The 27,020-nt window shown below is 48.1% G+C and overlaps 1 protein-coding gene across 1 annotated transcript in view; it reads left to right on the plus strand.

Annotated features, from left to right (window-relative positions):
- Positions 1-690: 690 nt before the first annotated feature.
- The window catches only part of P3H2 (prolyl 3-hydroxylase 2), a gene marked incomplete at its 5' end in the record, with an annotated part of 62,778 nt that continues 36,448 nt past the window's right edge, over positions 691-27,020 (plus strand). Inside the window, one exon of the mRNA XM_084212141.1 lies at positions 691-1,146. Coding sequence (XP_084068267.1) covers positions 691-1,146 — 456 coding nt within the window. The remainder of the gene's footprint in view (positions 1,147-27,020) is intronic.

A 27,020-nucleotide genomic window follows, 5' to 3' on the forward strand; every position in this document is an offset into this window, starting at 1 on the left:
ATGCGGGGCGGCAGGAGGAGGTGCGGAGCAAGGCAGGGAGAAGCGGGAGGAAAGTCTGCCGCCGCTGCTGCCACTGACATCACCCCGGGACGATTTACATTTCCCGACGTCACTCACGAACCCCTGCGGCCGCGGGGCACGGGGATGCTCGGAGCAGCCCTGGCTGCCGCCGCGCCCCCTGCGCGCCCCCGGCTCGCTGCGGGGGGGCCGGGGCCGGGCCGGCGGCGCGGGCGGGGCGGGCCGGGCCGGCGGCGCGGGGCCCTTTAAGAGGTGCCGGCGGCGCGGGAGGCGGCACAGGCCGGGCGTGCATGGAGCCGCGGCCCCGCCGCCACCGCAGCCGAGCCCCGCGCACGGCCCCCGGAGCCCGCGGCGCCCCGGCCCGCCGCACCGAGCCCCGCTCCCGCTGACGGAGCCCCGCGTCCCATTACAGCGAGATCCATCGCACGGATCCGTCGCACGGACCCCCGGAGCCCGCCGGGCGGACTGCACGGCGCGGACCCCCGCATCCCACCGCGCCGGGATCCGCTGCACGGCGCCGCTGCACGGACCGCACTGCACCGAGCTCCCCGGCGCGGACCCCGCCGGGCGGACCGCGTGTCCCGGACCCTCCGGCATCCCGCCGCCGAGCCCCATCGCCCCGAGCGCGCCCGCACCGCGCTGCCCACGGCGCGTCCCGGCGGCGCGGCGGGCATGGCCCCCGGCGGCCGGCGCGGGGGTGCCCGGCTGCTGCCGCTGCTGCTGCCGCTGCTGCTGCTGCCGGCGGCGGGCGGCGGGTGCGCGGCGGAGGGCGGCCCGCTGGAGCCCTTCGATGCGCTCTACGCCAGCGGGGTGGAGGCGTACTACGGCGGGGACTTCGCGGGCGCGGCGCGGTGCCTGGAGCGGGCGCTGCGCAGCCGGCGGGAGCTGCGGGCGGCGCGGCTGCGGTGCCGGCGGCTGTGCCGAGCGCAGGTGCGGCTGGCCGAGCCGGGCCCGGGCGCCGGCGGGGACCTGGCGTTCTTCGGCTCGGTGCTGCGGCGCGCAGAGTGCGTGCGGCGCTGCGAGGAGCCGCGCCTGGGGGCCGTGTCCCGGCACCGCGCCGCCGAGGAGGTGCGCGCCGATTTCCAGCGCAGGGTGCCCTACAGCTACCTGCAGCGCGCTTACATCCAGGTAGGCACCGCCCGGCCCTCCTCACCGCCCTCTCCAAAGGGTTACCCGCGCTTCCACACTCCCGAGCATCCCTGGTGTGCCCCCTCTGCCATCTCTCCCAAGCTGTACAGGTGTGGTCCGCACGACGTTGTCTCTGGTGTGTGCGGTCAGTGGTCATGGCCAGTTCCCGAGTGAGAGAATCCTAGATGGTAACGTAGATTCCTTCCAGCTTTGGTTCACCTGTGCTTTTCCTGACTTGTTTTGGGTGTTTTTTCTATTTGCTTTTGGGAAAGGATATTTTTGTTTTAATGTAACACAGTATAATTCTGAAAATCGTCTGCCTTCAGTTTGCAGAGAAAATCCCCCAGAAACCCCTCAGTACCCCCCAATGCCCTCTGCCAGAGGTGTTTCCTTTCAGACAACCTGAACTGATTCCATGTTTCTGGAGCTGGGACTGTAGGTGAAGCTGGAAGGTACATAACCTGTGTTCCAGGGACCTGATGGTCATTGTCCTGATGTGATGTGAAATACTTTGCAGTATTTCTGCAAAGTAACAGTGTGCAGTCAGTATTTAGCAGCTGCTGACATCCTGAGTATCATCCTCCTGTCCCAGTAACTTCTGCCTTATAACCGGTGCCTTCCCTGAGAAAAATGGTACTCTTTGAACTTCCTTGCCAAAAAGAAGAAAAAAAAACAGAGGAAAAAAACAAACCAACCCCCTCCCAGCGACCCACACTATGATAATAGTATTTTTCTTATTCATTCAAGACTTGTGCTCTGTCAAGCCAGCTACCTGTAGTAAGTCTTCCTGTTCATGACTAGTAAGAACAAAAACTCTGGGAATTTTGTTTCATGCCAAGTGGAATGTTGAAAGCATTTCTGGAACATCTCCCTGTGGATTTCTGCTTTATTTGAGCACATTCATAACCTTTTAGTTGCTATAGGCAATTTGATAGGTGAAGACCTGCCTAGTGGTGCACAAGGAGGGTGATTCTGCTGAAATCCATTTCTAGGTGGAGAAGCAAACATCTATGCTAGGCAGTGCTGGTGCCTGTGGTGCAGCTCTTATGCAGCAACATCAAGAAGGCAAACCATCAGCACTCAAACCTAGTGGAAAATCATAGCTACACTGATTTTTCATGCTTCCTTTTCTGTCATTGCCTTGATGTCAGTTTTACAAGTCAGGGACTAGAACTGCATTGGTTTAAACTCTAGTGGCCATGTGATGCATAGAGTTCCTGAAAGAAATCCTGGGGGTGAACTGGAACTGTAATTTGGTTTGTGTGCAGTGCCAGTGCAGCTGATGGTCCTTACTATAAAAGATAGTCTTTGTACTGTCAGCATCTGTGGGAAGTGACACAAAATTTGTCATGCTAAAAAATTAAGGGATTTCTTAATCTGATTTCAAAGCCTTTTTCAGACTCACTGATGTCAATTTCACTGAAGAACTTTCCTCCAAATTAAATAATAGGGATTTTGTCTCCCACTGCAGTAAAATTGATACATAAAACCCCAGAAAATTTTGGGGTATGGGCTGTTCTTGCATGTATGCTTCTATGGAGATGGAGGTTATTTAAAATGGCATTCTGAGCTTATCAAAGCAATGTGCTGAAAACAGCCCTTTTAAAATTTATTTTATGTGTGACTCATCTTAATTTGCTTTTGCAACATCTGGGGATTTTATGCTCATGCTAACACTGATTTCACTGCTCTCAGATGGAGGAGTGGATGTTCGTGTTATCTGCATGGCTGTCCAGGTGTTGGGCATTGGAGCCAAGGGAAGCTACTCTTTGATTAGATTTGTTAGTGTTTTTAATACCTTTTTCTTTAACCCTTTCTGATTCTCTTGGGTTTTGTAAGCAGCACTCTGACCAGCCTGGTCCCTCACAGCGCCCTGCAGTGATTTGTCCACGTCCTCAGCTGGCTACTGCCTGTACCTGAGCTCTGCTCCCAGGATTGCCCTTTTGCTCTGGCTCAACAAGTCTGTGCACAGGAGAAAATACCCCAGATGGGATTTGCCTGCACTTGCACCAAACACGAGGTCTGCTGTCGTGCACTTGGATGTGAACCATCCCCTCATGCCAAGGCTGAGTGCCAAGGCTTTGGCATGTTCCCTGGGGGTTGGGATGCATCAGCTCCACATCCTCTGGGTTGACTTTGGCTGCAGCAACTGCTCAGCATTTTGTCTGAAAAGGGGAGCTTCCAAGTGGGGCTTGTGCAGAGCCCCCCTGCCTTGCTGTGGGTGCACAGACAGGCTGCACAGCTCTGGGGGTGGCCACTTCACCCTCCTGTTTTGCTTCTTGAAACCAAAGAGGAAGTGAGATGAGGTTAAACACCCTGCTGTGTACCCTGCCCAGCTCCTCCCTGGTCTGCATCACGAGGCCAGGATGCTGAGCGCTGGGAGGATGGCAGGGTTTGGTGCCATTTGTGGTTTGAGAGAAGAGGAGCAGCCTGGAATGTGCTTCCCACCTCCCACTCTTGCTGACCTCGTGCTTGTTTGTTTCTCAGGAGGGGAGAAACACATCCCGTCAGGAGGTAGTGACAGAGCAAGGAACAGATGAAAAAAATGGAAGGGTTTGGCTCTTGTGGAGCGCTTTGAAAAACGGTGCTGAATATACATGAACTAATCCTTGCAACACTCCTGTGGGGTCGGAAAAGCAAAGGCTTTCAGTCCTGCTGGACAGATGCACAGCCTAACGTTGGCCAGCACTGTGTGTGCCTCTGCTGTTTTGGGAGCAGCAGAGCCACTCAGATGCCCTGGGAGCAGGCAGGACCCCCCACTGCCTTTTGGTGGCCTGGGAACAGGCTGGGGTGTCCCACTGCCTCTGGTCTCCCACTGCAGACCAAGCACCAGCACAGCCTGGCCCAGTCGGGATGATGTGAATGAGACTCTGCAGTGAATTGCTGGAAAACTGGTGCTAGATTTGGAAGTTTTGGACTTCTTTTGCTCCTTTTTTTCTTCTTTTTTGGGACTATTAAAACTGGACAGTAGCAGCAGCTGTACTGGGCTGCATTGCTCCTGCTTCTGAGCAGATGCTGAAGATATTCCTTCATAGAGCATTGTAAAGGGGCAGGGAGGTGATGATGTGAGTAGGTGAAATAGCAGTGCTATCCATCTACAAAAACATGTTCTATCAGCCTTTGATGTGATCATCCCCATCATCCTATCAATTATTTCCTAATTTATCCATGCTTTTCTGAAACAGAAACAGTGGTCTTCTGAAGACCACCTTTCTATTTCACAGACATGATCTGAGTGTTTCTGGTGACTCTGGCATGATGTGGGGAGAGGCTGTGGTGCACTGCGGGAATGGGAGAGCTTGTGGATTCAGCTAAGGGTCTCTGTCAGCTTTGGGCTCGAGATCAGGCTCCTGAAGTTGACTGCAGACTCTACAGACTGTAGACAGATTGGACTGAACAAGCAGCCCAAGTCCACATGTATTTGCAAGACTACTTTGTGGCTTCTCAATACATATTTAAGTAGGAAGACTCCTCCTTTTCCTAGGATAGCTGGTGTTTTCAGGTAATTTGGAAATAGAGTGGGTGCATCTGCTTGGGGCAGTTAGGGTGGGGTGGGTTTGAGAAGGAGTGGAAACAGAGGAGATGAAAACATGCAATGCATGTAGTGGGCTCTCCAGCCAAAGTGAAAAGGTTCTTCAGTGGGTTTCTGCTGTCACATCCCATGGGCTGGACAGTTTGCCAAATGCTGGTGAGTCTCAGTTGTGTGCTGGCTGCTTGGTCTTTGTCAAAGCAATAACCTCTGGGCTTGGCAGGTGGGTGTGGCAGGAACACTTTGCCCTCTTAAATATTTTATTAGTCACGTCCTTCTTGCTTTGCTGCTGTACTCATCTTGTTTCTGTAAAAACCTAGCCTGCAGGCCATGATGTTCCTAACCCTGGTTTTTGGAGTTTTTCTAGCTCTGAGAGTGAGAGGAGGAGGAAATGTACACAATGTACCCTGTGACAGTGTTTGCTGCTGTGAGCTGCTGACTCAGGAGCTTGCTCTGGATGGTCTGCCATGAACCCTGTGACAGGGCACTACTTCCAGTCCCCAGTCTAACTTCTACAAGTCAGCTTGGTCCAAAAACGAGGAGTAACCTGGAAACGTTGATCACTGTGTCAATTACAAAACCAAATCTTATTTCTCTTCTACTTACTGACCCTCCCCTTGAGGTCTCTTTCCTTTGTCTCATCCTGTTACCAGCCACAGCATTCCCTGGCCTGCTTGCTGGGTTGATGGCTGCAGTCTGTTTTAGTTTTCTGTGGATATTGGTGTGCTGTTGCTGAGCACTTCCTCCCAGTTTGTAAATACTGAGTTGCAGTGGTCTTGTCTCCCCACTTTGCTGAATGCCCCGTTGCACATCGGTGAAGCATGGCAGGAATTGTGCGTATGTAGTCTGTAACCACCAGCCTTGGATCTAGATGAGAAAAAGCCTTTTAGCCTGTGCTTGGGTTTAAAACAATAAATAAAACAAGTCCCCAGCATGTTGGACATTGCTTCTCTCTTAGTAATGCCAGATTGTAGGTGGAGCAAAAGGGGCAAGAGCCTGACTATGTCTGCCTTATCCTGTCTTTGGCTTGAGCTCTCCTTTGCCATGTCTGAGATGTTTTTCAGTTCTGTTACCATCATGACTTCATGTGTTGCAAGCATAAAACAGTAATGTTTAGGTTTTCTGTGTTGTAGGAGAGACTGTTTATTTGTTCTTTAAAGCTATTTCTTTTTTTAAAAAAACAAGGTCTTGTTTGGGAAGAACTTCCACTTTTATCTTCAATGCTGGGTTTTCCACACTGCAGCAGGTGGGGCAGTGCTGGAGGCACCACTGGGAATGTGTCCTTGGGTCACTCTGAGCTGTCCTGCCCACCCACACCACCAAGATGTCTGAAATGCAATAATCACTTGATAAAAGACCATAGGAGAGAAACAAAAGGGACAAGTGTGAGGCCAAACTTCAGAAACACTTGTGATACAGATAACTGCCTGACTTCAGTTCTGCCTTTGAAAACTCTGTATTTATGACAATCCAGACCCAAGGGAGGAGAATTGTGTGTGTAAACCTTGGCCTTTAACCTCTCCAGCCACATTTGGGTGTTTGAGTGTACCAACCCTCAGGACAGTGGTTGTTGAGACACTTCAACCAAATCCTTTCCACCTCGAGTAACTACTCACTGCCCACGTCTGTGTGTTTCACAGGGCCAGGGACCTCTGTCTCTGTGGCAGATCCGTGGGTCACCTACCCAGGGGTTGTGGAGCAATTCTGCATTCACACCAATGTAGTTGCTTAGGGAATTTGGTTTGTTTCACTCAAGGACTGCTGTTTTCCATTAATGTTTTGCTCAGTTTTCCTTCGTGCCACGGTGCTGCATGGACCAAGCAGATAATGGGGTCCTGTCCTGGGGTGGGTGGTTTCACGTGCAGCATCTCATGGGCAGTGACACAGGATAATGTGTAAAACTTCTGACTTGAAAGTCTTTGGGGGAGCAGCTGTTTGTCACCACAGGCACCACCTGTCCTGCAAAGTCTGCCTGTGCAGCTGGTCTTGTTTTTGCAGGATTTATGTGACATCTCAGATGAAGACCTATAGTAAAACTGTCAGATAATCATTATTATTTGGATTTTTACTATTAGTGGTGTTTATTTATCCTCAATCTTGAGATTTGGTATTACTCAGATACTGGATAAATAAACAGATATGAGACTTAATCTCTTGGAACGTCTCTTTATTTAGATTTTCTGAGAAAGCATTCCTACTCCTCAGCAGAGGGTAAATGTTAGTGCTCAGAAAGTTAAAATTATTTAGGACAAAAATAAACTCAGTTTATGGGGATGGAAAACTTTGAGTCTGGATGGTTGGGTCAGTGTCCTGGGTTTAGAGCAGGGTATTTAGTCCTGCCCTAAGCCTGGGACATTGACCCAACTGCCCCTGCTCCTGTTCTTGCTGACCATTTCAAATGAAATGCTTCTAAAATGTTTAGAGTTGAAAGTGTTGTCAAAGAGGAAAAGAGGTGACCCAGTGGTTCAATTCTGCTGCCAGCAAATGCAGACTAGGTACATCTTTGTCATGAAGGTGTCTCAGTGTCTTCACAGGAGTCTCAGTCTCGACTTTTTGGACTTGAGTATGGGCTTGTGATGTACTAAAAATTAGACTAGCTGGTTGTAGGGATTTTCTGCTGGTTTCTTTTGTTTTTTGAGTGTTTGGGTTTGGTTGTTTTTTTGGTTTTTTTGGGTTTTTTTAAATTTTATTAGAGTAAACCCAAAAGCAAAACTAAGGTGTTTGCAGTTTGCCACATCATTTCAACTGGGACTAAATTAACACAGCACTGCCCAGCAAATCAGGACACAACCAGTAAACACCTACTGGTCTGAGACCCACTAAGCTCATTCATACAGCCTAGTAATCATCCATTTGATAGCCAGGGCTGCTCTTTTTGTCTTGCCCAATTCCTCTTTCTCACTTCATGGCTATGCAGTGGTGCCAGGGCTTCAACATATACTATACAGAAAAACATACTAATTATAGACCCAGTGCAGTGGGTCCCAGGCTGCAATATTTTGCAGTCTTTTGGAAAAAACAAGGTAACCCTGAATTCCTCCTTATTTCTTGGCAATCTGTGGTGACATGGCTTGGATGATGGATGAGGCAGGTGTGACTCACATGGTTTGAGTGGATTTTTTTGGGACCTTGATCTAAAGGCCTTCCAGTGCAGGTTAATATCCCAAGTGGAACAAAACTGGGCACCAGCAGTGCAGGAGACTCCTGCTGCTGGGATGGGACCCAGGAACCTGCCCCTTCCCTGCTCTTGCATCTCCTTAGTTTCTTGTGGTTATTGCACTTCCTCCTGCTGGCTGCTCCTTGGCAGAGCCCAGCTGCTGAGCTGCCCTGTCCATGTGCCGTGGTGTGCTGGGATTTGTTAAGTGGCTTTTTGAGCTGCCTGTTAAATCTCATCCATACGTCCGAGAGCTCTGCTCTGGCTTCTGCAGAGCCCTTTTGTTGTCCTTGGCCACAGGAATAACAAACGGCAGCTGATGATGGACTGCATGGGAATGAGCAATGCAACTTAGCCCTGCTAAGCAAACTTGTGTCCAGTACTCTTGAGTTGTGGCTGAGGTTTCAGCAAGGATTATTCCAGTTTCTTGTACAACTGGTGATTTCATCGTGGATGGCACCGGCAGCGGTGAGAAACCATCCTGTCAGTAGCTGTTGCTTTACTGCCAACCTCCTGAGCACTGCTGGAGCCTTGCTAGCAGGGTTCTGGGCTCAAAGCACTGCTGGACGTCTGGAGCAAGGAATTGAGGGGTTATTTATCTTAGTTTTTTTCCTTTGGAGGTGGTATGAATTAGTCATTGTGATTGGGTTTGTTCCCAAGGAGTAGGAACCCCTGTACTCTGCGCAGGGCATATTTCCATGTGTGTAGTCTGGAGTGAGGCCAGGCTGAGTTTGGATAAATGGATGTGAACCTAGAGTGACCCAGCTGAGGGCCCTGGAGTTTCTGTGCTGTAGCTGAGCTCAGGACTTGGCCCGTGTGTTTCAGCAGGAAGGGATGGCAGGAAGGAGGGCACGAACTTCCCTGCATGCTTTTGTTTCCAGCCAATGTATCAGCAAGAAGGTATTGACATTTTTATTTCTTGGCCATGAGCTGGTGGTGACTAATGAAGGCAGGGGGTCTGCCTGTGGGTGGGTTCAGGCAGCAAAGAGCTGTTCCTCATCAGCCTGTACCTCCCAACCAGTCCTTCTCCTTTCCATGACAACTGGTCACTTAAACAGACCCTCCAGGGCTGACGTCAAGGGTCAGGGATTTGGACACCAAATAATTACAGCAACCAAAATAGCATCACTTCCCCACCCCTTCCTTCCCACATGATCCTGCTGAATCCCAACTCATAAATGTCCTTTTTTTTCTTTCTTGGATGAGAAGCAAAGCCCACATGTATTAGCTGGAGCATATGGTAGGGTTTGGCTGCAGCCCATAAGTTGTGAAGGCCAAATATTCACTTGTAGCTTCTTGTTCATTTAAAAAAAAAAAGAGGAGAAAAACACGTTCTTTCAGGATTGGATGAAAGGCTGAGTCTGTGCTGGTGCTGGGATGGGAAGCAGATAGGGTGTGGGATAGCATGCTGAACGTGCTGGTGTGACAGGAAACCTGTCCCCTCGCAGCCATTGAGAGGTGGCCTGGTGGCAGTGGCCACTGTGCCCTGCTCCCTGCCCTAATGCTGTTTCTCATGTCAGGCAGAGTTTGCAGGCACGTGGCTCAGGAGAATATCACCAGCACCAGGTGCAGAGCAGTCAGCAGATGTTACGTGTGGGTTAGTCACAGACTGGAGAAAATTGTGTCTTTGCAGCACTAAAGGTTTGATTAAGGGTCATAGGAACATCTGGGAGGGTGCAGAAAATTTGTGAAATAGAGGAAAATGAAGGGACGTTGTCAGAAATTGACTGCATGCACCACCAGAATGTACCTGGTGTACCCAAACTAAAAAAAATCAGAAACATCACAAAAGTGCTTGTTAGACACCAACATGCTGCTTTTCACCATGGGTTTTCCAAAGCAGCTACAATGGTGGCCTTGATCTCACATCATATCCCTGCAGAAAGATGAGCCTGAGACAGTGCTGTGTCCTGTCAAAGTTAGAGGTGGGAGCACATGAATCCACAGAGCCTTCTGCCTGAAAAAAAAGGGTGGGTAAATCCTGCCCCAAAGTACTGCAAGTAGGGCACTGCCTACACCCACAGCTCTTTGAAGTCAGGGCTGGACTCCCGAGGGTGCAGTGGGGAGACGTGCTGAAGTTCATTGCCCAGGGCTATGAGTGCAGCTTCTTTTGAAGATGGAGCCAGCCATTTTCCTTCCTGGGAAATATCAGTGGGATACAGAGAGAAAGAGCTTGGAAAATATCCTTCAGAATATTTGCTGAAGGTGTTGCTGTGACTGCCCAGGGACTGAAGCACAGTCTGTTGGTTCCCTTGCTTAGAAAGCTTCTTTTAAAGTGGTTTTTTCCAAGGCACTGCCTGTTCTAAGGCTTCTATATATTCTGGGGCATCTGTGACCTGAGTTACTCTGTGACTTTGGAAGCAGATGAGAAACTGCAAAGTTTCATTGAAATAGTCTGAAAGGAAGATTTTAGTGAAAGAGAGGAAGATGTGTCTACTCCGCATTTTTCCTATTTATGGAGCTGCTGGTCTGTCTGTTGCAGGGAATGAGAATGGACAGCAGTTTTCTTACCTGTGGGCAGCACTGATCCTGGGGATGTGTTTGCAGGCTGTTAACCAAGAGTTGTGAGATGCTCTGAGCTCCAGAGGTGGCTGAGGAAAGGCTCTTGTTGTAGAGGGAACTCATGCTGCTTTGGGAGAGGCTTTTAGTGCATGGTGATGCAGATCCTGATCTGTGCTGCTGAGAGCAGGTGGTTGGGGCAGGGTTTGCTGAGTGAGTGGTGCTGGTGCATCTTGTGCTCTTAATTACCCTGGTGCACTCAGCACACTGTGTGTAGGCACTGCAGAGTGCTGCTCTGACTGCAGATCCCATTGTGGGCTGCTGGGGAAGCTGGTCACCACTGTTCCCTTTACTTTAAATATCTTTTAAATGTCTTTTGGCAGCTGGCTGCTCCTTGGTTGGCAGCCCTGCTCCATTTTCTTTAAAACAAGTGTTGCACCCTGGTACCCAGGTGGCTCTGCTGCTTCTGTGGAGTTGTCACTCCAGGGTCAGTCACAGACTCCTGCAGCCAGCTACCTTGGCTCACTGGGGTGCTGCTCAGTAAAACTTGGTTTCAGCTTGGATCCGGCTACAAGGCAGGCAAATACCAACTAAAACAGGGATGTGCCACTTCAAGAAGCAGCTTGTCCACTCAGCTGTCAACTGCACGTCCATTCTGAGCATCCCAGGCTGGGCTGCAAGGTCATGGAGTTCACTGCAGGCATGTGCTGTGTGTGTGAGGATGCAGAGGTCATCAGGCTCCCCCAGAGCTGTTTCCCCAGGTAATGTCCATGTCTGGGCTGTGTCTCCAGCTGAAGCCAGGCTGAGTTCCAGCTGAAGCCAGGCTCAGACTGGCTTCATGCAGCACTTTGGCCTGCATGGGGGAGCAGAAGCTGTTGCACCGCTGTCTGCCATCATCATGACCTTTGTGTGCTCTCCCAGCCACCCTTGCTGATGCTGGAGTTTGCTCTCCACCAGCCAAACTGCAGAATCTTTCTCACTACACCCTGAGCACTCCTTGCCCAGACTCACCACCCTCTAAAGGGGCAGATCCTACCCACACTCCGTGCTTTAATGCTGGACTCAGGTCTCATTCCTGTAGCCTCGGTGGCTGGGGTGTAACAAAAGCACAACATGGGACATCAGTGCCTGGTTGTGCAAGCAGTGTGAGAGGAGGCAGCTCTGCAAGGTGCTGCTTTGTAGAGGACAAGGCTTGTAGCTCCCTCATGGCCTGGGATGTGCAGGACAGTTTCAGTTTTGGCAGCTGGACTCTTCCATGTGATAGCTGAAGCTCTGGGAGTTGGAGTAGGCTATGATTCTTCGAATGTTGCCAAACTGAGATCTGGGCTTAACAAAAGAGATTTTCCCATCTTGGGAGACTCATTCCAACCTGATTACTGTGTGAGTTGTTCAACAAAACAGTCCCCAGAAAATGACTTTTGCACTGTAGCACAAGGCTTCCCACAGTGGTGTTTTTAACTCCAAATCACTGTTTCTTTAATCACTGTGCTTCTGTTTTCCAAATATATTTGTGGATCCTTGCTGGGAAATCTGGCTAGATGACAGACTTGTAAATAAACCATTTTTAGCTTCTAATCCTTTTTGAATCAAACCAAACCAGGTAGAGAGACCTGAATAACCATTCATCTGGACTTTCTCTTTGAAAGTTACAGCACTTAAAGTTGTCACTATGTTGCCAGCAATCGATAGACTCAGCTATCTTGAAAAGCATAGTGTAGAAGCCATAGCGTCCTTCAGGATGCTTTTGGGAAATATTAGATAGTGAAGGTTTGCATGTTTCAGGCTTATTGTTTACATTCCTGTCTCTCTGCTGCTGTTTTACATGGTGGTGTTACAGCTCAGCTCCCGAGTGGTGGAGCCCTGCTCAGAAAGGGTTCCAGCTCCCTTGGGGTCTTCTGTGCTGCTCTTTGGGATTGCTTTGGTATCACAGCCAACCTGTGCTGAATAACAAAGTCCTGCTAAGTAGGATTGCCAGCTGAGCTCTTGCATGCTCTAGGTGTGTGCACAGATGTGCATGGAGCTGGGGAGATGGACAGGAGAACCCTCCTGGTGTTTGCCTACCTGAGATGGGAGGGAGTGCTCAGGTGTAAGAGCCGGCAGTGCTTAGCCCCTGAGTGAGGGATTATTTCATCAGGCTAAGAATGTACTCAAGCCTAGAAAGGCCTGTGTTTGGGAAGTGATCAGGATTGCTGTGCCAAGTGAATGCTGCTGTTGCTATCAGTGCTTTTAAGTGCCAGCGGGTCAATGGCACAGCTGGGTAAATTGTGCATTATATCAACCACTTTACTGTCCATCTTATTTAAGCCACTTAATGGCAGCTTTGGAAGTTATTGTCTGCTGTTGAGGGAGGAGACCTAAGCCCAGACAGCTGACAGTTCAACTGTTTTAATTTTGCTGTTTGCTCTTGAGTCCTTGTGCTGGAAAGGTAAAAATTGTAGGAAGACAAGGAAGGGAGAATCTGCTTTTCTTTTCATAGTGTTTCTTCTGCATCAGGAGGATCATCAGGCATTTTGGAGGTTATCCTGGCAGGTTCCCCTGTTGCAAAACTGCTGTAGAATTTTAGCTGTGCTGTATTGTCCCTTTTATGTGCCAGCAAGCTTGGTTCTCTGCTCTTATGTACACTTAGTGCTTTAGCAGTCCTGAGCACAGAAAACTAGATCTGCTTTTGCTTAGCATTATAAGCCAAAAAGCAGCACTCAGCTATCTCTTGTTTCAGAGCCAGGGTGCTGCTGAGTGCAATCAGAGACTTTGTCCAACCAGTGATGGGCGACAACAGAAGGATGTAAGTGCTAGGGAATTTCAGGCGGAGATATGTACTAAAGGCTGCTGAAAATAGCAGGGTTTGAAGCCTTCTGAGCTGCACACTTTGATCTTGGTCCATGCTGAGGACAACTGCTCTGACTGATGGACTGCACTGTGAGTTGGTGATGGATTTAGCAGAGTCCTCACAGGTGTCTGGATTTGAGACCTGCTGATATTGGCAGTGAAGCTGTGTACAATGTCTAATGCTGTATCTGTCCTTTAATGTGAAAGCACCGAGATGGAGGTTGTAAGGATAAACAGAAGGGAGTGCGACGCAGCTTATTCAGAAAGAAAAGAGCTGAAGTGGTGCCTGTACTTGCTGTGGACTCACATCTGTTCTAATGACTCAAGCTGATGCCTGATGACTTACTGAGGCACAGCTGCACTGTGCATTGAACTGTGTGTGTGTGTGTTGGATGCAGCCTGTTGGGTTTTTGTTCTGCACAGAGCTCAGATGAGATCTGGCAGACCTCGGGCTCAGGCGCAGCAGCCGCCCGATCGTCCCAAGTGTGCTTGATTTGGGGTCTGTGACCCAGACACCAGGACAGTCCAGGAGGAAGGACAGCAGTGGCTGGGTTTGCTCCAGCCCAGCACTCCCAGCCCTGATTTGCCCATCTGTGGAATGAGTTTGATGTGCAGTAATTGCACACCAGGCACTCGGTGTGTGAGACAGGGCTGACATCACATATTTGGGGAATGTCAGAGCGCTGCGTGGTGTCCGTGCTCCAGCAGGAACAGCACACACAAACAGTAGCAGATTAATCAAAGATGTCCTGTTCTGCAAGAGGCCAATTATGGAGCAGTCTGCTCAGAGTCAGTAGTGCTGCCTGGCCTATTAGCTGGGCACGAGCTAACTGTCCCCTCAGAGGAGAGCAGTCATCCAGCTGTGGCAATTCACTGTCACAACTGTCCTGCACGTGAAAGAGGACACGTGGCTGTCAGCCGTGCAGGTCCAGGGCAGGTCAGCTTCCAGCCCTTTGTTAAAGCTGTTCCACAGGCAGCAGAGCAGGGTCTGTGTTCCATACTTGCAGCCAGGTGTTCCTTACTACCTTTGCAGAGACTTCAATACCTTTGGTATGTTTATTCCAGATGTTTCTGCTTGAGCTGCTGCTGCTGTTTCAAGGGCCCGCAAAACCTGATAATATCCCTGGGACCTGGGGAAATTGAGCATTTCAGATGAGTGGGAGTCCAAAATCATCATCAGGCTGCAGAATAATGTTGTCCTTGTTTTAGGCCTTCAAAGCCTGATAGGATCATGGTAAAAAATGTGACTCAAGGGTTTTCTTTGGAGTGGTTCCTGAGTTACAAACATTTTCTGGTTGGGACCTGGACTGAATGTGGAAAGCCAGCTGCCTTGTCCAGGGACAGCAGCTTTCATTCCACAGGACTCATCTGGCTGAGGATGAAGGGTGAAGTGTCCTAAATGTCCTAATGCCCTAAACCCAATCCTATCCCTCTGTCCCACCACTTTATGACCCAATGGGCCGTATATGGCCCAATGCCATAAATCCCATTCTGTAGCTCACCATAAATTACCCTGTGAATATTTTCTACACACATCCCTACTTCTTTCTGGTGAACTTCACCAGCAAGACTCCTACAGTCAGCATGAGCTACTGCAAGGAGAGTCAGACCCATCAGCCATGGGGCTGAGCAGGGCTGACAGCTCATCCTGTCTCAGCTGCACTGCTTGAGGAGTTGCTGAGAGGGATTCTCCCTTTCCAGCAAGGCTTTATCTATTTTTCATATTGCTTTACTTTAAACAAACAAAAAAAACATCATTCTGGAAAAATAATTATTCCAACATCCACTGAGATTTGTTTTGGAAAGCTGATACTCTGCTTGATTTCAAATTCACGAGGTAAACTGAAATTTCAGCTCTGGAGCATATTTCACTTTGTCTTCCACCTATGGGAGAGCTGAAAGAGAAATGTAAGCAAGAAAAGTGGGGCAGGAAAGAGAAGTGGCAAAGGAATCAGGGGAAGGAGTCACGGCATCAAATGTGTTTGGCAGACTCCTGTGCCAAACTGGAGGAGGAGGTCATGGGGATGCTGTTGTATTGAGGGGCACTCGCCTGTACCAGGGTTTGAGGAGCATGAGCAGTGATGGGTTTGTTTGTTTTGAAAGGAGGAGCTTGCCAAAAGGTTGGATTTGAACTTCCTCCTGTAGAAAACTGGAGCAAGAGTTCCTGCTGGGGCTGAGGCAGCCAGGCAGGCTCACTGTGGCTGGGAGAGAGGGAGCTGGTGGCCGTACCTCACAGGGTCTCAAGGCTGCACAAAGCACACAGCTGCTGTTCATGTCTCTCAGCTTGTCACTTTGGAAGGTTTTGAAGGCCATGTAGCTCTGCTTTCACTTCCTAGATCCTCTGTGCCAGGTGTGTGGGAGAGTCAGCACTGTCTTACAGGGGAATTGGTCCTTCCTCAGGAGGGACTCATCCTCCAGGCCAGGCAGGCAGGGAGGTTTAACCAGGGTTATTCTCAGGTAGAGTGCATTGGGTTTTTGCATAGCTGAAACGTGTCCAAAAATTGTTACCGCTTTTTCTCCTAGTTCATAGTAGAAGATTTCATATTTACAATATGATATTGGTCTTCAGCAGCAAGCATAGACACATTTCTTTTCTGAACTACAGGGACATGGATTGCTGCAGAAGAAAATTCACAATGACTGGTGTTTTGATGGGCCCCAGGATAGCAACTGAGAGTGTCACAGCCTGTCCATAAACACCTTTTCTACTATCAAGTGAGGCTTTCCAAAAGCTTTTGGCCTTTGCCTTAGCAAAAAGGATACACTTCCCTGGCATGGGATGCAGTACCCCAAACCCTGCTTTATCCCAGACACGCATCTTTGTATCCAACTACCCAAGTGTTAGTGTGTTAAACAGCTGTGTGATATCTTCCTCAGGGCTGGGCAGAGAGGTTTGTAAATTTGGGAGATCTGGGAGCTTGCTTGTGCATACACACTCATGCACTCCTGAGTGCAGAGCCTCAGGAATGAGTAGAACAGCTGTATTCCTTGAATCTTTCCTAGCTCCTCAGTAGAAGAAAACTTGCCAAAAATATGGCACCCTGAATTTGTAACTGCTCTCTTTGTTCTCATTTGCTCATATCTCCAGAGGAATGAAGTCATTTATTTGATTTGCCCTGCTGCTTCACACTCTTGCTTATGAATGACTGGGACAAGACTGGGAGTATGAGCAGCCTGGCTGCGTGTGGTTTGGAAAGATGTGTTCACTTGCACGTTGGTGTCCAAACAGAGTAGCTGGCTCTGAAATCCTATCAGTAAGGCTTTTGAGTAACTTGAAACCCTTCTCGTAGATGCTTTGAATTTCTTCCACTCTGACATTGTGTAAGCCCCTGTTGAAGTTTCATTACCTCAGCCACCACAGAAAAGCAGCCAGCCTTTTCACTGAAACCTTCCCCACAAAGGTCTGGATTCATTCCCTCACCCCCTTTTTCCTTGAATGCAGAGCACAGCTTATTGTAGTTTAAATAACAGGGGAGAAGGCCAAGTCTGCATATGGATCTGGGTGGCATCGTGCTAAAGAAGTAAGAATGTGTCCTGTCCCCTGGCTGTCTCTGTGCCACTCCGTACTAAATATGGAAAGTGACCTGTATAATTTTCAACGTAATTAGGATATTCATTACTTTCTTTAGAGTAACTTTATAACAGACCAGTCCCAAGCAGCTGCTGTTTCATGGGCCATTCTTGGTATTTTCTGTGCTTTAAATAACTCCAGAGTTTTGTGATGTGCTCTGGTGAGACTTTACCCTACTTTCTCTCTAAAATTTGTTCCAGAGCCTTGTGTAGTGAGTCAATGATTCACCATTGGCTTAGCAGGGCATTGTGGTGTGAGCAGTCAGAAGATTTCTCTATTGCTCCTTCTCTTAGGGGCAGTATTCCTGGCAGAGGAACTTCAGCCCTCCCCAGAACGGTACAAATCCTCCTCAGCACAAATATCCCCCTCCCACATTCACTACTGAGCCCCATCCAGGTTGCTTCTAGCCTGACTCCTCCTGCTATTTGTAACATAGATCAGAAGAATTACCCAGGAATAAAAAAATGTATTTTTTTGCCAATTTTTCATCTCATCTGGTTTCACGCAAGGAGACAACCACAGTGTATGCCACTGCTATGTAGAGAAGCTAAAATATCCTGTTAAAAAATTGAGACAAACCTCTGCCAGCAGCCACTACATGGAGCTGCTGAGGATTTTTCCTTGCTGTGGAATACTGTTAGAATTTGGGGAAAATTTTAATTTTTGCTTTTTTTTTTGAGTGGCCTAAGCCCAAACAACTGAAATTGATGGCAAAACACTGAACATCAAGTGAAAAGGTTTTTTATTTGAACCCCACACTTTCCAATTTAAATCAAGTCAAGTTCCACTTGTTGATGCTTGGAGAGGAAAAGGAAGGACCTTTTTAGACACCAGGCAATGCATTATATGTGTCTCCCCAGACACTCTAATTTTCAGCCTTTTTTATATTCAGACACCTATAAAATTAAGGGATTATTTTGTTTGGCACAAGATCATGTCTATTTTCAGGAGCACCCAGAGCTGCTCCAAATGCTGCAGTTACTGCTGCTGGGGGAATTGGTGCCAGGCAGCTGCTTTTCATTTCTAGAGAATTTTAGGAAAGTTCACAGTGCTTAGCTGATGTTTTGTGTTTAGTAAAGCCTTTGTTTTCTACCTCAAAATTTCATTATTCACATTATTTGTTGCTTAAGCAGCAAGGTGGCAGTCAGGCAGAAATGATTGATGTTATTTGCTCATATGAAATCCAAAGTTGCTGAAGCAAGGAAAGAAGATGAGAAAACTTCTCGGTCCTGAGAAAGAAAAGCTGTTGCTTCTGGCTGTGCTCTGGGAGATCCAAGGCAAGAAGTTTACCTTAGCTGAGTGAATAAGCACAAAAACCCCATCTAACAGCTTTCCTCTTTCATGGTGGTTAAGGCTTTTTTTTCTTTTTTTCCTCTAACTAATGTTTTTTCCCTGTGTAATCTGCACAGAGCCAGTGTGTGATTCTGCTCTGTGCTAGAGGATGGGATGCTCAGAGCCAGGAACAGGTGTTCAAGCTTTTGGAGTTCTTTCATCTCATAGAGCCTGGAGTGCTTGCACTGATGTGGTAGATAAATTCCTGAGAGTGTGCATGTTCAGCAAGGTGAAAGCAGGAAGGAGAGTTCCTGCTCTTTGTCTGTGCCTGTGGTCAGAATCTGCTGGGCATCAGGCACCCACCACCCAGGTAAGATGAAAAGGTGTGAAGGCACTAAAGTGTGACCATGTGCTTTGCCACAGATCACACCATGTCTGGTTAGAATTATTCAGTTTAGAAGAGTAAAAGAGCCCAGTAAGTGGCCTTCCATAGAAAAAGTTAAGAAAAAGAAACCAAAAATGCAATGTATGCCAGCAGGGTGGCAATGGGAAATGGACCAACAGGGCTTCTCTGCCCTGTTCTGGAGAGGATGAGCCTCTCCAGAAATCCATCCCTTTCTTGATTTGTTAATTAATTGCAGTGGTGTAGCTATTGAAACTCCTTTGCAGGTGGGAGGGTTTGCTCCGCACATTTTCATTGCAAGTGACTGCAGAAGGAAAGAGGCTTCACCAGACCACAAGGGGGGCTGAGCTCTGTGTTGGCAGGAGGACAAGAATTATCTCTTCATTAGCAAGCTGTGAATGTTTGCTCTAAACTGTTGTTGTGAATCGACTCCTGCAAGTCATGTCCTCCCCGTGCCAGATGCTGTCAGGCTCATCAGTAAAGCCACTCTTGGCCACCCTGTAATTCTGGTTAGACCTAACCAAACCCACAAGTGGGGTGTGAGGGGAAACAGCTCTTGGTGCATACACACTTGTGAATGGGTGGCATCAAGAGACACAATCTTGGTGTTTTTTAATGTTTCCAAGACAGAGGTTTGCCGTGCCTTTGGGTGGATGCTGGCATTGCCCCGGGTCCCTCCCTGGCTGATATGCAGGAAACCATTTTACCATAAAAGCTGTGGTGCCAGAGCTGCTTCCCTGAGACAGCTGACATTTCACCCTCCTTGCTGAGAAAGCCTTGCTGTAATCTGCTAGATAAGGAAAGAATTTGTATTTCACCTCCAAATACTCTGCTTGCTCAGAGTCTAGCTGTGCCACAACTGCACATTTTTGCAAGGAGAGGGGGAGGCTCTTGTTTAGCACCGATGCTGATCTTACCCCCTCACAGCTTGCTGAGTCACAGATGCAGCTCAGACATGATGTAGGCTGCATCTCAGACTTCCCAGGCTTTTCCACCCTTGCAGACCTCCCATTGTGGTTTCAGCTAAAAATAGAATTGAGGGACTTGATTCATTCTTCAGGAAAAGAGCAGGGGAGTGAGCTGGATTTTCATGTCTTTTCCATGCAGGAGTTGAAGTTCCAAAGGCAAACACTGGTGTTGGCTCCTGGAGAGATGATTTGCTTTCTGCTTCATTCCTGGGGACTTGGGACACTTACTGTCATGTTTTGGGCTGTGTGCTGGCTCCTGTGGCACTTAGAGATGGGAAACCTTGCTGGGCTGGGAATTTGCTGTGGTGCTGATTCAGGGAGGCAGATGGGGAGGATGCTGGAAGATGCCTGTGTTGTGACATGTGACCAGTCTGTTTCCAGGAAGAGAGCTGCTGTGCTTCTTTCACAACTTCAGTGATAAGCAGCCAGCCTGGAGCAGAGCCTGGAAAATGTAGAGAGTCATGGGCTTTTTCTTTCTTGGTTGTGCACAGCTTCTTCATCTTGGCCCTTGAGAAAGAGCAGAGCTCTGGTTTATTATTTTCCAGCTCACAGCCAAGGCAGACTACTCTCATGGAAACTGGATCCTTGGGGAAGGAAAGTTTAGAGGGTGTTGGTTTGTTTCTTTTGCCGTTTATCTTGCTTGAGGAGATGAAGGACTGGGAATGAGACAGGTATATCACCGTCTGAATAATGTGGATTGTCTAGTGTGTTTTGGGATGAATCCCAGTTTCCTTTGGCTATTTTTATCCTAAAAGGTGTCAAGTGCTTATGTACATTTCCTCAAGTGACTTGTTGATGTTTCTCAAGCAGTTGATGCCTCAGCTGAATTGAGGCATGTTTCCCAGCAGGAGGAAACAATCAGAGGCTCCCGAGTGCCCTGGGTGGGAGCAGTGGATCAGGCAGAAGCTGGAGATGCCAGCTGAGGAGAAGGCTGATGGAGGCAGTGGTGCACCAGGGGCTGCCTGCCTGCCCCTGACACACTGATCTTGCTCTACACATTGATTTTCTTCTCTGTTTTCAAAGATGTCCACAATATCAGTTCCCCAGCTCTTTTTCATCCCTTTTCCCATGTCTATACCATTGGGTTATACTGGGTGCCAAGGGGCAGCACTGTATCAGAGGTGTTGGCCTGGCCAACTCTGGGCTCCTTTGACTTCTGGGGTCAGGAGGAGGCAGAGTTGGATGAGAAACAGTTTCCTACCTGGAATTTCCTGTTTGGGTGCTGGGAAGGTTGTTAGGGATTCCAATCTTAATTACGAATTTTCTGTTTCAATTAAGATTCCTCCCAGATAAACCTGAGCCCAATACCAGATGTGTCACAAACAGATTCTAGCCTGCCTTTCTGAAGCTCCTTTCAGTGACAGACTATGGACATGCAGTGCAGTGCAGAAACTACATTTGGATTTTCTAGTGAGAAAACCTATTTGTCCCAGGCTTTTTGTTATTGCTGTTGTTACTCTTAGTAACATTTGTGTGCACTAGAAAATACATGATTAATGGTATTGGGGGAGGAGGAGGTTTGCTTTTGTTTTTTGTTTTTATGAAACTGACAGAGAGAGCAGCTGTATCCAGTTACAGTAAAAGTCCCCAAGAGTGGCCAGCACTGGGCACTCAAGGAAGGACAGAAAAACATGTTCAGAGCACAAACAGGATTCTTGTTTTCAATACACAAAGCAGTTAACAATTGCAGTGGTTCATTAAGAACTAGGGCAAATGATCTGGCCTGGCAAATTTTCTGAAATAAAAATGCTCAAGATCTTTCAGAAATTGTAATTAATTCTCAAAGATCACAGATTTGTGTGAATGCTGCATTGAGAGATACTAAAAAAACTTCTGTAGTCCAGCCATCTGCTTGGGATGGGTACATGCCAGGTTATTATATGTGTTTTTAAAATCCTCCTGAGGAGAATCCTGAATTCCCAAAGGAAAATTACCTTGAAGTTGGGTATTCTTTTTCCTGATACCTAGATAAACATTTTACATGGTACAAACTGAGCCAGTGGCTATACTCTGGTTCCTCACCACCTTCCTTTTCATATGTCAGCCTGCATCTGAAGTGTGTTTTCAACTGCCCTCTGTCTTTTAGATTCTAGCTTGAGAAAGCCAACTGCTTTCCGTCCTGGACCAGACCTTCCAGACTGATTTTCTCTTGCCTCCTGTCCCTGCCCCACCTCTGCTGGATGTGTGTTTAACTTGGTTCCACTTTCCCCAAAGCACAGACTTGGCATTTCTGGCTGCAGGGGGAATGCCAGGACTGATGTTCCTGTGAGATAGGCTGTTTGCAAGGGCAGCCCACATTCTTCAGGTGATTCTAGCCCTTACATTTCTGCTGAAATCAGATCACTGCCAGGGCAGGTGTGGCCTTTGTGACTGTAGGTCCAAGGCTGGGTCAAGGCTGAGTTAAAGGGAAGAGTGCTTGTGAAAGGGCCCTTCCTGCTGAGGGAGGCTCTTCCTTGGCACAGGCACAGGCACAGGCCAGGGGGATGTGCCCACTCGAGCACGCTGACAGCATGTGCAGATGTTTTGGAGACAATGGGATGGACAAAGGCAGCGTTTCCTGTCAGGGAAGGTTCATTTGCTGAGGAAGGTGGTTCCAGGGCCAAAAGAGCAAGAGCAGAAGAGTCCCGTGGGTGGTTTCTTGCAGTGTTTTTCCAGAGGAGATGCTGATTTAATACTTCCTGTTGTTCAGTGGGATTCTGCAGTTCCCAGGGCAGGAGAGTTCACAGTGCTGAGCCCTTGTGTAGTGGTGTGCAGTGCAATGGCCACACGTGCTCCCCGCGCCAGCAGCTGTGGGAGATGCTGGGTGCTGCTGCCCATCAGGCTGGAAAACACTGCCAGATTCGTGAGAAGGGGTCTGGAGGGCAGGGGCAGGACAGCTCTGGAAACAGCTGACATTCAGGGATCCTCCTGCCCTGCTGGGACGGGTGAACAGGATAAGGGGGGGGGGGGGTCAGAGCCAGCTCCACAGCAGCTCCACAGCTCCTGAAGCTGCAGCCACTGGTGAAGACAACAGTTCCCTAGTGTTTTACTTATAAGCAAATTCCCCTGCACTGGATTATGAATTATCAGATCCAGACAGAGGAAGTCTCTCATAATTCTCTTCCTCTGAGGTAACTCAGATTCTTTGTGAATTAACTTGTTTTACAAACTAGAAGCACAGGATACAAAAACAGTGGTTAAGAATCTCCTCCAAGTAGTACTCCAGTGGATGGAAAGTTAATGTAGGTCAGACAGCTGTGCCAAATCCCAGCTATCCAAACTGGGTAGCAGACTTTCTGCTTTCCTATATCCCTTCACATCCTATATGATGTAAGCTCGACACGTGTCTATACCAATCATGTCAGTGGATAAAGCCACTCAGAATGTGTGCTCCTTGGGCTAAAGTTGCCTTTGGAGAGCTGGAGATGTGTTTTCCACACTTCCTCCTCACTCTGTTATCTCCAAAGAGAGCTGATAACCTGTCTTCCCTTCCTCCTGGCTTTTTACTTGCCTTAACCTGCTGATAGACAATAGCAGACCAGTCTGTGATGAGCTGTCACAGAGCAGGCTTATCATCCCACACCACTGCAAAAGTGGCAAGTGTTTGGTACTGTTTGTTTTTTCCTTTTTCCCTTTTCCATTTTCCATCCTCTAGTGAAGTTAAAGTTCACTTGTTTATGGCTGATCACATTTTGTCAGCCTTCCCAGCAGCAAGCAGTGCTTGGCAGGGTAATGCTGAGAATGCACAGACCAAAAATTATAAATACCTTGAAATTTAGGTTGCATGCTCCAAATTTCAGATTTTATAGAGGAAAAAGTATTGCTTCACGTTACAGAAAGGAAGTGGAAGAAGTGGAGAAAATCAAATGCTTCAAGCAAGGTCTTTTCCAGGAATGGAATCCAAACAAATGGTGTCAGCTTGTGGCCTCTGCAGACAGAGGCAATTTGGGAAGGGGGCGTGAGCTCGGCGCTGTACTCCTGTGTCCAGGGACTCTGCTGCTGCAGGGTGGGGAGAAGGGCCAGTGGGAGCTGGAAGATGCTGTTCCCAAAATGAGGAAGCCTCCTTAAAAGGAGGAATTAGATGACAAGGGCCCTTCACATTGATCAGGTGGAGGAGATGGACAGGTGTGGGTGTCCTCCTTAGGGGACCCCTGTGAGTGGTGATGAGTGATGGAAAGGAGGGTGCGTGCTGGGGGTCCCATCTGGAAAGAGTTTTTCCTGTAAATTCTGGATTGCAATGAAACCTAGGTGGGAGGGGAGGTGTGTGTGAGTGACATTTATCCCATAGAGTTTTGGAATGCTCCAATGTTACTCTGGAGTGTTGACTACCTGGATTTGTTGCTTCAGTGTAACCACCAAAGTTCTCACCAGGTGCACACCTGTGAAATGAGGCTTGTAGCCATGGATAAATTCGTTATATTTGGAAATTTTCATCATACTTACATAAACCTGCATAAAAATCTGGATGAGAACTGTTAGAAAGAAATTTTAGGAGGAGATGAGCAGTGACTTAGGGGAGAGATGATAGTAGGGATTATGGAAGAGTTGAACTGATATGTTTCTGCTTGGTTAATTGAAAAAATATCCCAGGGAGAAAAAAAAAACCAACACAGTAAGTTTCTTTCAGGAGCTGGACACTAATGTTTAAATACCCGCTTTGGTTTTGCCCTGTGGTGTGAGAGAGTAACCCCATTCAGCAATATATTCTGATTAATGTGTCAGTTCCCTTCTCTGGAACACGCAGATCAAAGGTTTTTAGAAAATTCTTCCTTCCCCCACGGAGGGCTATTCCTAGTATTATTTTTGGAACTGGGGTTACCAGAAGTTTTCCAGGAAGAAAATTGCAAATCTCAGTGCTCTGTGGGCCATCTGCTTAATTTAATTTTTTTTTCTTTTTCTTTTTTTCTTACACATGAGACATTTTGGAGCCTGCACGTAACCAGACAGTTGTGTTGACTGATTCTGGCGTGTCACAGAACGAGCACCTTGTAGCCTGAACCAGATGTGGGGAGGCTAATGAGGTGTCTGTAACTTGAGTGTGAAAACCTGAAGCTGCAACAAAAATTTGGAATTTGATATCTCTTGAGGTAATGGAAATTAGTGCTTTAGGCAGAAGAAAAAGTGCAGATTTGGGGTAAAGTGCTATTAAAGGCAATGAAGCAGTACATTAATTAGAAATTAGGGATGTTACTTTAAGAGTTGAATACTGGCTAGAAAGTGAGGTCCCTGGAAAAGCTTTCATGATACTTCTTTATATTTGGTTATTTTTAACTGCTGAGAAAGCCTGCAAACATGGAGTTTAAATCCATAGTCCATGTTTACCTGGAGTATGATTTCCTCTCGTGCACTGAGAGCCAGAGCAGTGCTGGTGGGAATTGTGGTCAGAGTCCCTGCAAGGGGTCTGGAGCTCAGGAGTGGGCCACGAGTGGTGACACAGCCACTTTTCCCCACCAGTCACATGTAGATGGAGATGGGGGTGTTAGGGAAAGAAACTATTTTGGAAGCTCCCAAGCTTATCCACCTTGGGATGCTGGATTTTCTTCTGCCTTGGCAGGAGCAAAGAAAACTCAGACTTCCAGCTGCGTGCAGTCCCTTCAGACCACTGTCTATAATTTTGACATGCTTGGACCTCCAGCCCTACAGCTCAGAACTGTTAATGACAGTATTTTTCTCTTCACCTGATCTTTTGACAGCTCCCGTGGAAGGTGAAAGCCTGTTGGGTAGCACAAGTAGCAGGGGCAGAACCAGCCACTCTCATCAGCTGGAGATGTGGCTTTGCCTTCACTTTTCTGGTTCTCTATCCTTGACATGCAGATTGTGGGGCACATCCCACCATCCCTGGATAGCTGGGAGTCTGCAAGCCATCGTCTCAGAGCGAAGGCAGGTCCCCCATAATCCCAGTGCCCATTATTGCCTCCTTGGGAGCTGAACCCAAGGAGTGGTAGCAGATGGGGCAACCCGTGGAGCTCAGGACATGCAGTGCACGCTGTTGCCCATGTTGGTGAAATCAGGACTATCCTGTGCCATGGCTTTTAATCTGGAACTTGCAGTTTGGTGTTCCATGGGGGTTCAGGCTGTAAGGATCTCCCTGTTCTCTTGGGTGGGATTCCTGCCTACTTGCAGCATGGCACAGGTGCTGTGAGCTGGAGCAGGGACAAACTGCTTATGCCTGACCTGGGGCTGCTAAACTCCCCTCAGATATATGAAACTACACTTAAATTTGAATGCAAAATTTTTGTGCTGTCATTCTCATAAAGTAGCAAGGAATGTTTTTATCATCTCTTGGAAATAGAAGGAAAACCCACATAGCTTGGGGTGTCTTGCCCCCAGGCATTGCATGTGTTATAACTATCTAGACAGATAGAAATAACTACTTTAAATCATCCTTCTTAGTTAGGGCTTTTGCTTTCCTTTGGGAGAGGGCTCTTCACTCTCTCACTCATATTCCTTGGAGAAACTTCATATGTTTGTTTTCGTCTTGTCTGTTTGGCATGTTGAAGCAAAATGATGTGATTGACCTTTAGGGTTACAGATGAAGCCTGGTTTCCGATCCTTGTTAATTTAGGATAACTGCAGGAAAATCTCAGAAGCACTGAGATAGATATTTCAGATGAAAGCAGAAGCAGAATGACTTCAAGAGGTTCAGCACTTGGGAAATTTGTAAATATTCAGCTGAGAGGAGCGGAGCATGTGTGTGATTTACTGGGTGCGCTTGGCAGCCTTTGCCTGTTTATTGGAACAGAGCAGGAATAGCCATTATTAAAAATAATGGCTATAAAATGTATCAATTTTTTTTATTTACAAAAAACAACAAACTAACAACAAAAGAAAAAACCCAAAATTTTAAAATTTTTAAATTTTGCCTGTGGCTTCCCTGAGCACATGATTTGGTGCTCTTAAGTCGCAGGGAATGCCAAAGGCATGGAGAGGAGGCAGAGAGCAGAGCGGCGCTGTTCCCGTGGTGCTTCCTGGTGCATCCCAGCCTTGGCCCTGGCTCCCCAGCTCTGCTCACTCTGCAGCTGCTCAGCATTTTTCTCAGGGATCTTGGAACGTGTTGGCAGCACCACGTGGATCACATGAAGCTAGGTCCAGTTCCCTCTCCGAGGGATGGAAGTCTGCCCATCCCTGTTATCTGCTAGAGAGAGAGGATGAAGCAGCAATATCTGAATTCAGCTCCAAAGGGCTGTGGTAAACCAGCCTCTCTCCTGTGCAGTTTGCTGTAATAAACATCAGCCCAGAGCCCGTGGGACAGATGGATAAATCCTCCAGGACTGTGCTGAGGGACCACTCCAGATCACCATGACTCTGTCAGTACAACCCTGAGTATTCAGAGAGGTTGTTCCTGTCAAATGTCCTGGGCTTTGGTTTAAGCATCAGATTAAACCCTGTAAGCATCAGCCTAACCCTGCTTGGTGCAGCGCCCTGTGTGCTCGCTCAGCCCCCGTGGAAGCCGGGGCTCTAGTGGAGTGAGCTGCATCAACCCACTGGAAAGCACTGGGGTAATCACTGACAAGGCTGTTTACATATCAAGTTCCCTCGTTGTGATGCACTGATTTGGCACTTTGTACTCAGCTGCCGGTTTAATGCTGAAGCCAGCCCTTTCCCAAGCTCGGCTGTGAGAGAACCGCTTAAAAATGTGTTGCCTAATTGCTGTTGCTTAATTAACGGTAGGA

The sequence above is a fragment of the Fringilla coelebs genome (assembly GCF_963513975.1).
Source record: "Fringilla coelebs genome assembly, chromosome: 10".
Classification (NCBI taxonomy): domain Eukaryota; kingdom Metazoa; phylum Chordata; class Aves; order Passeriformes; family Fringillidae; genus Fringilla; species Fringilla coelebs.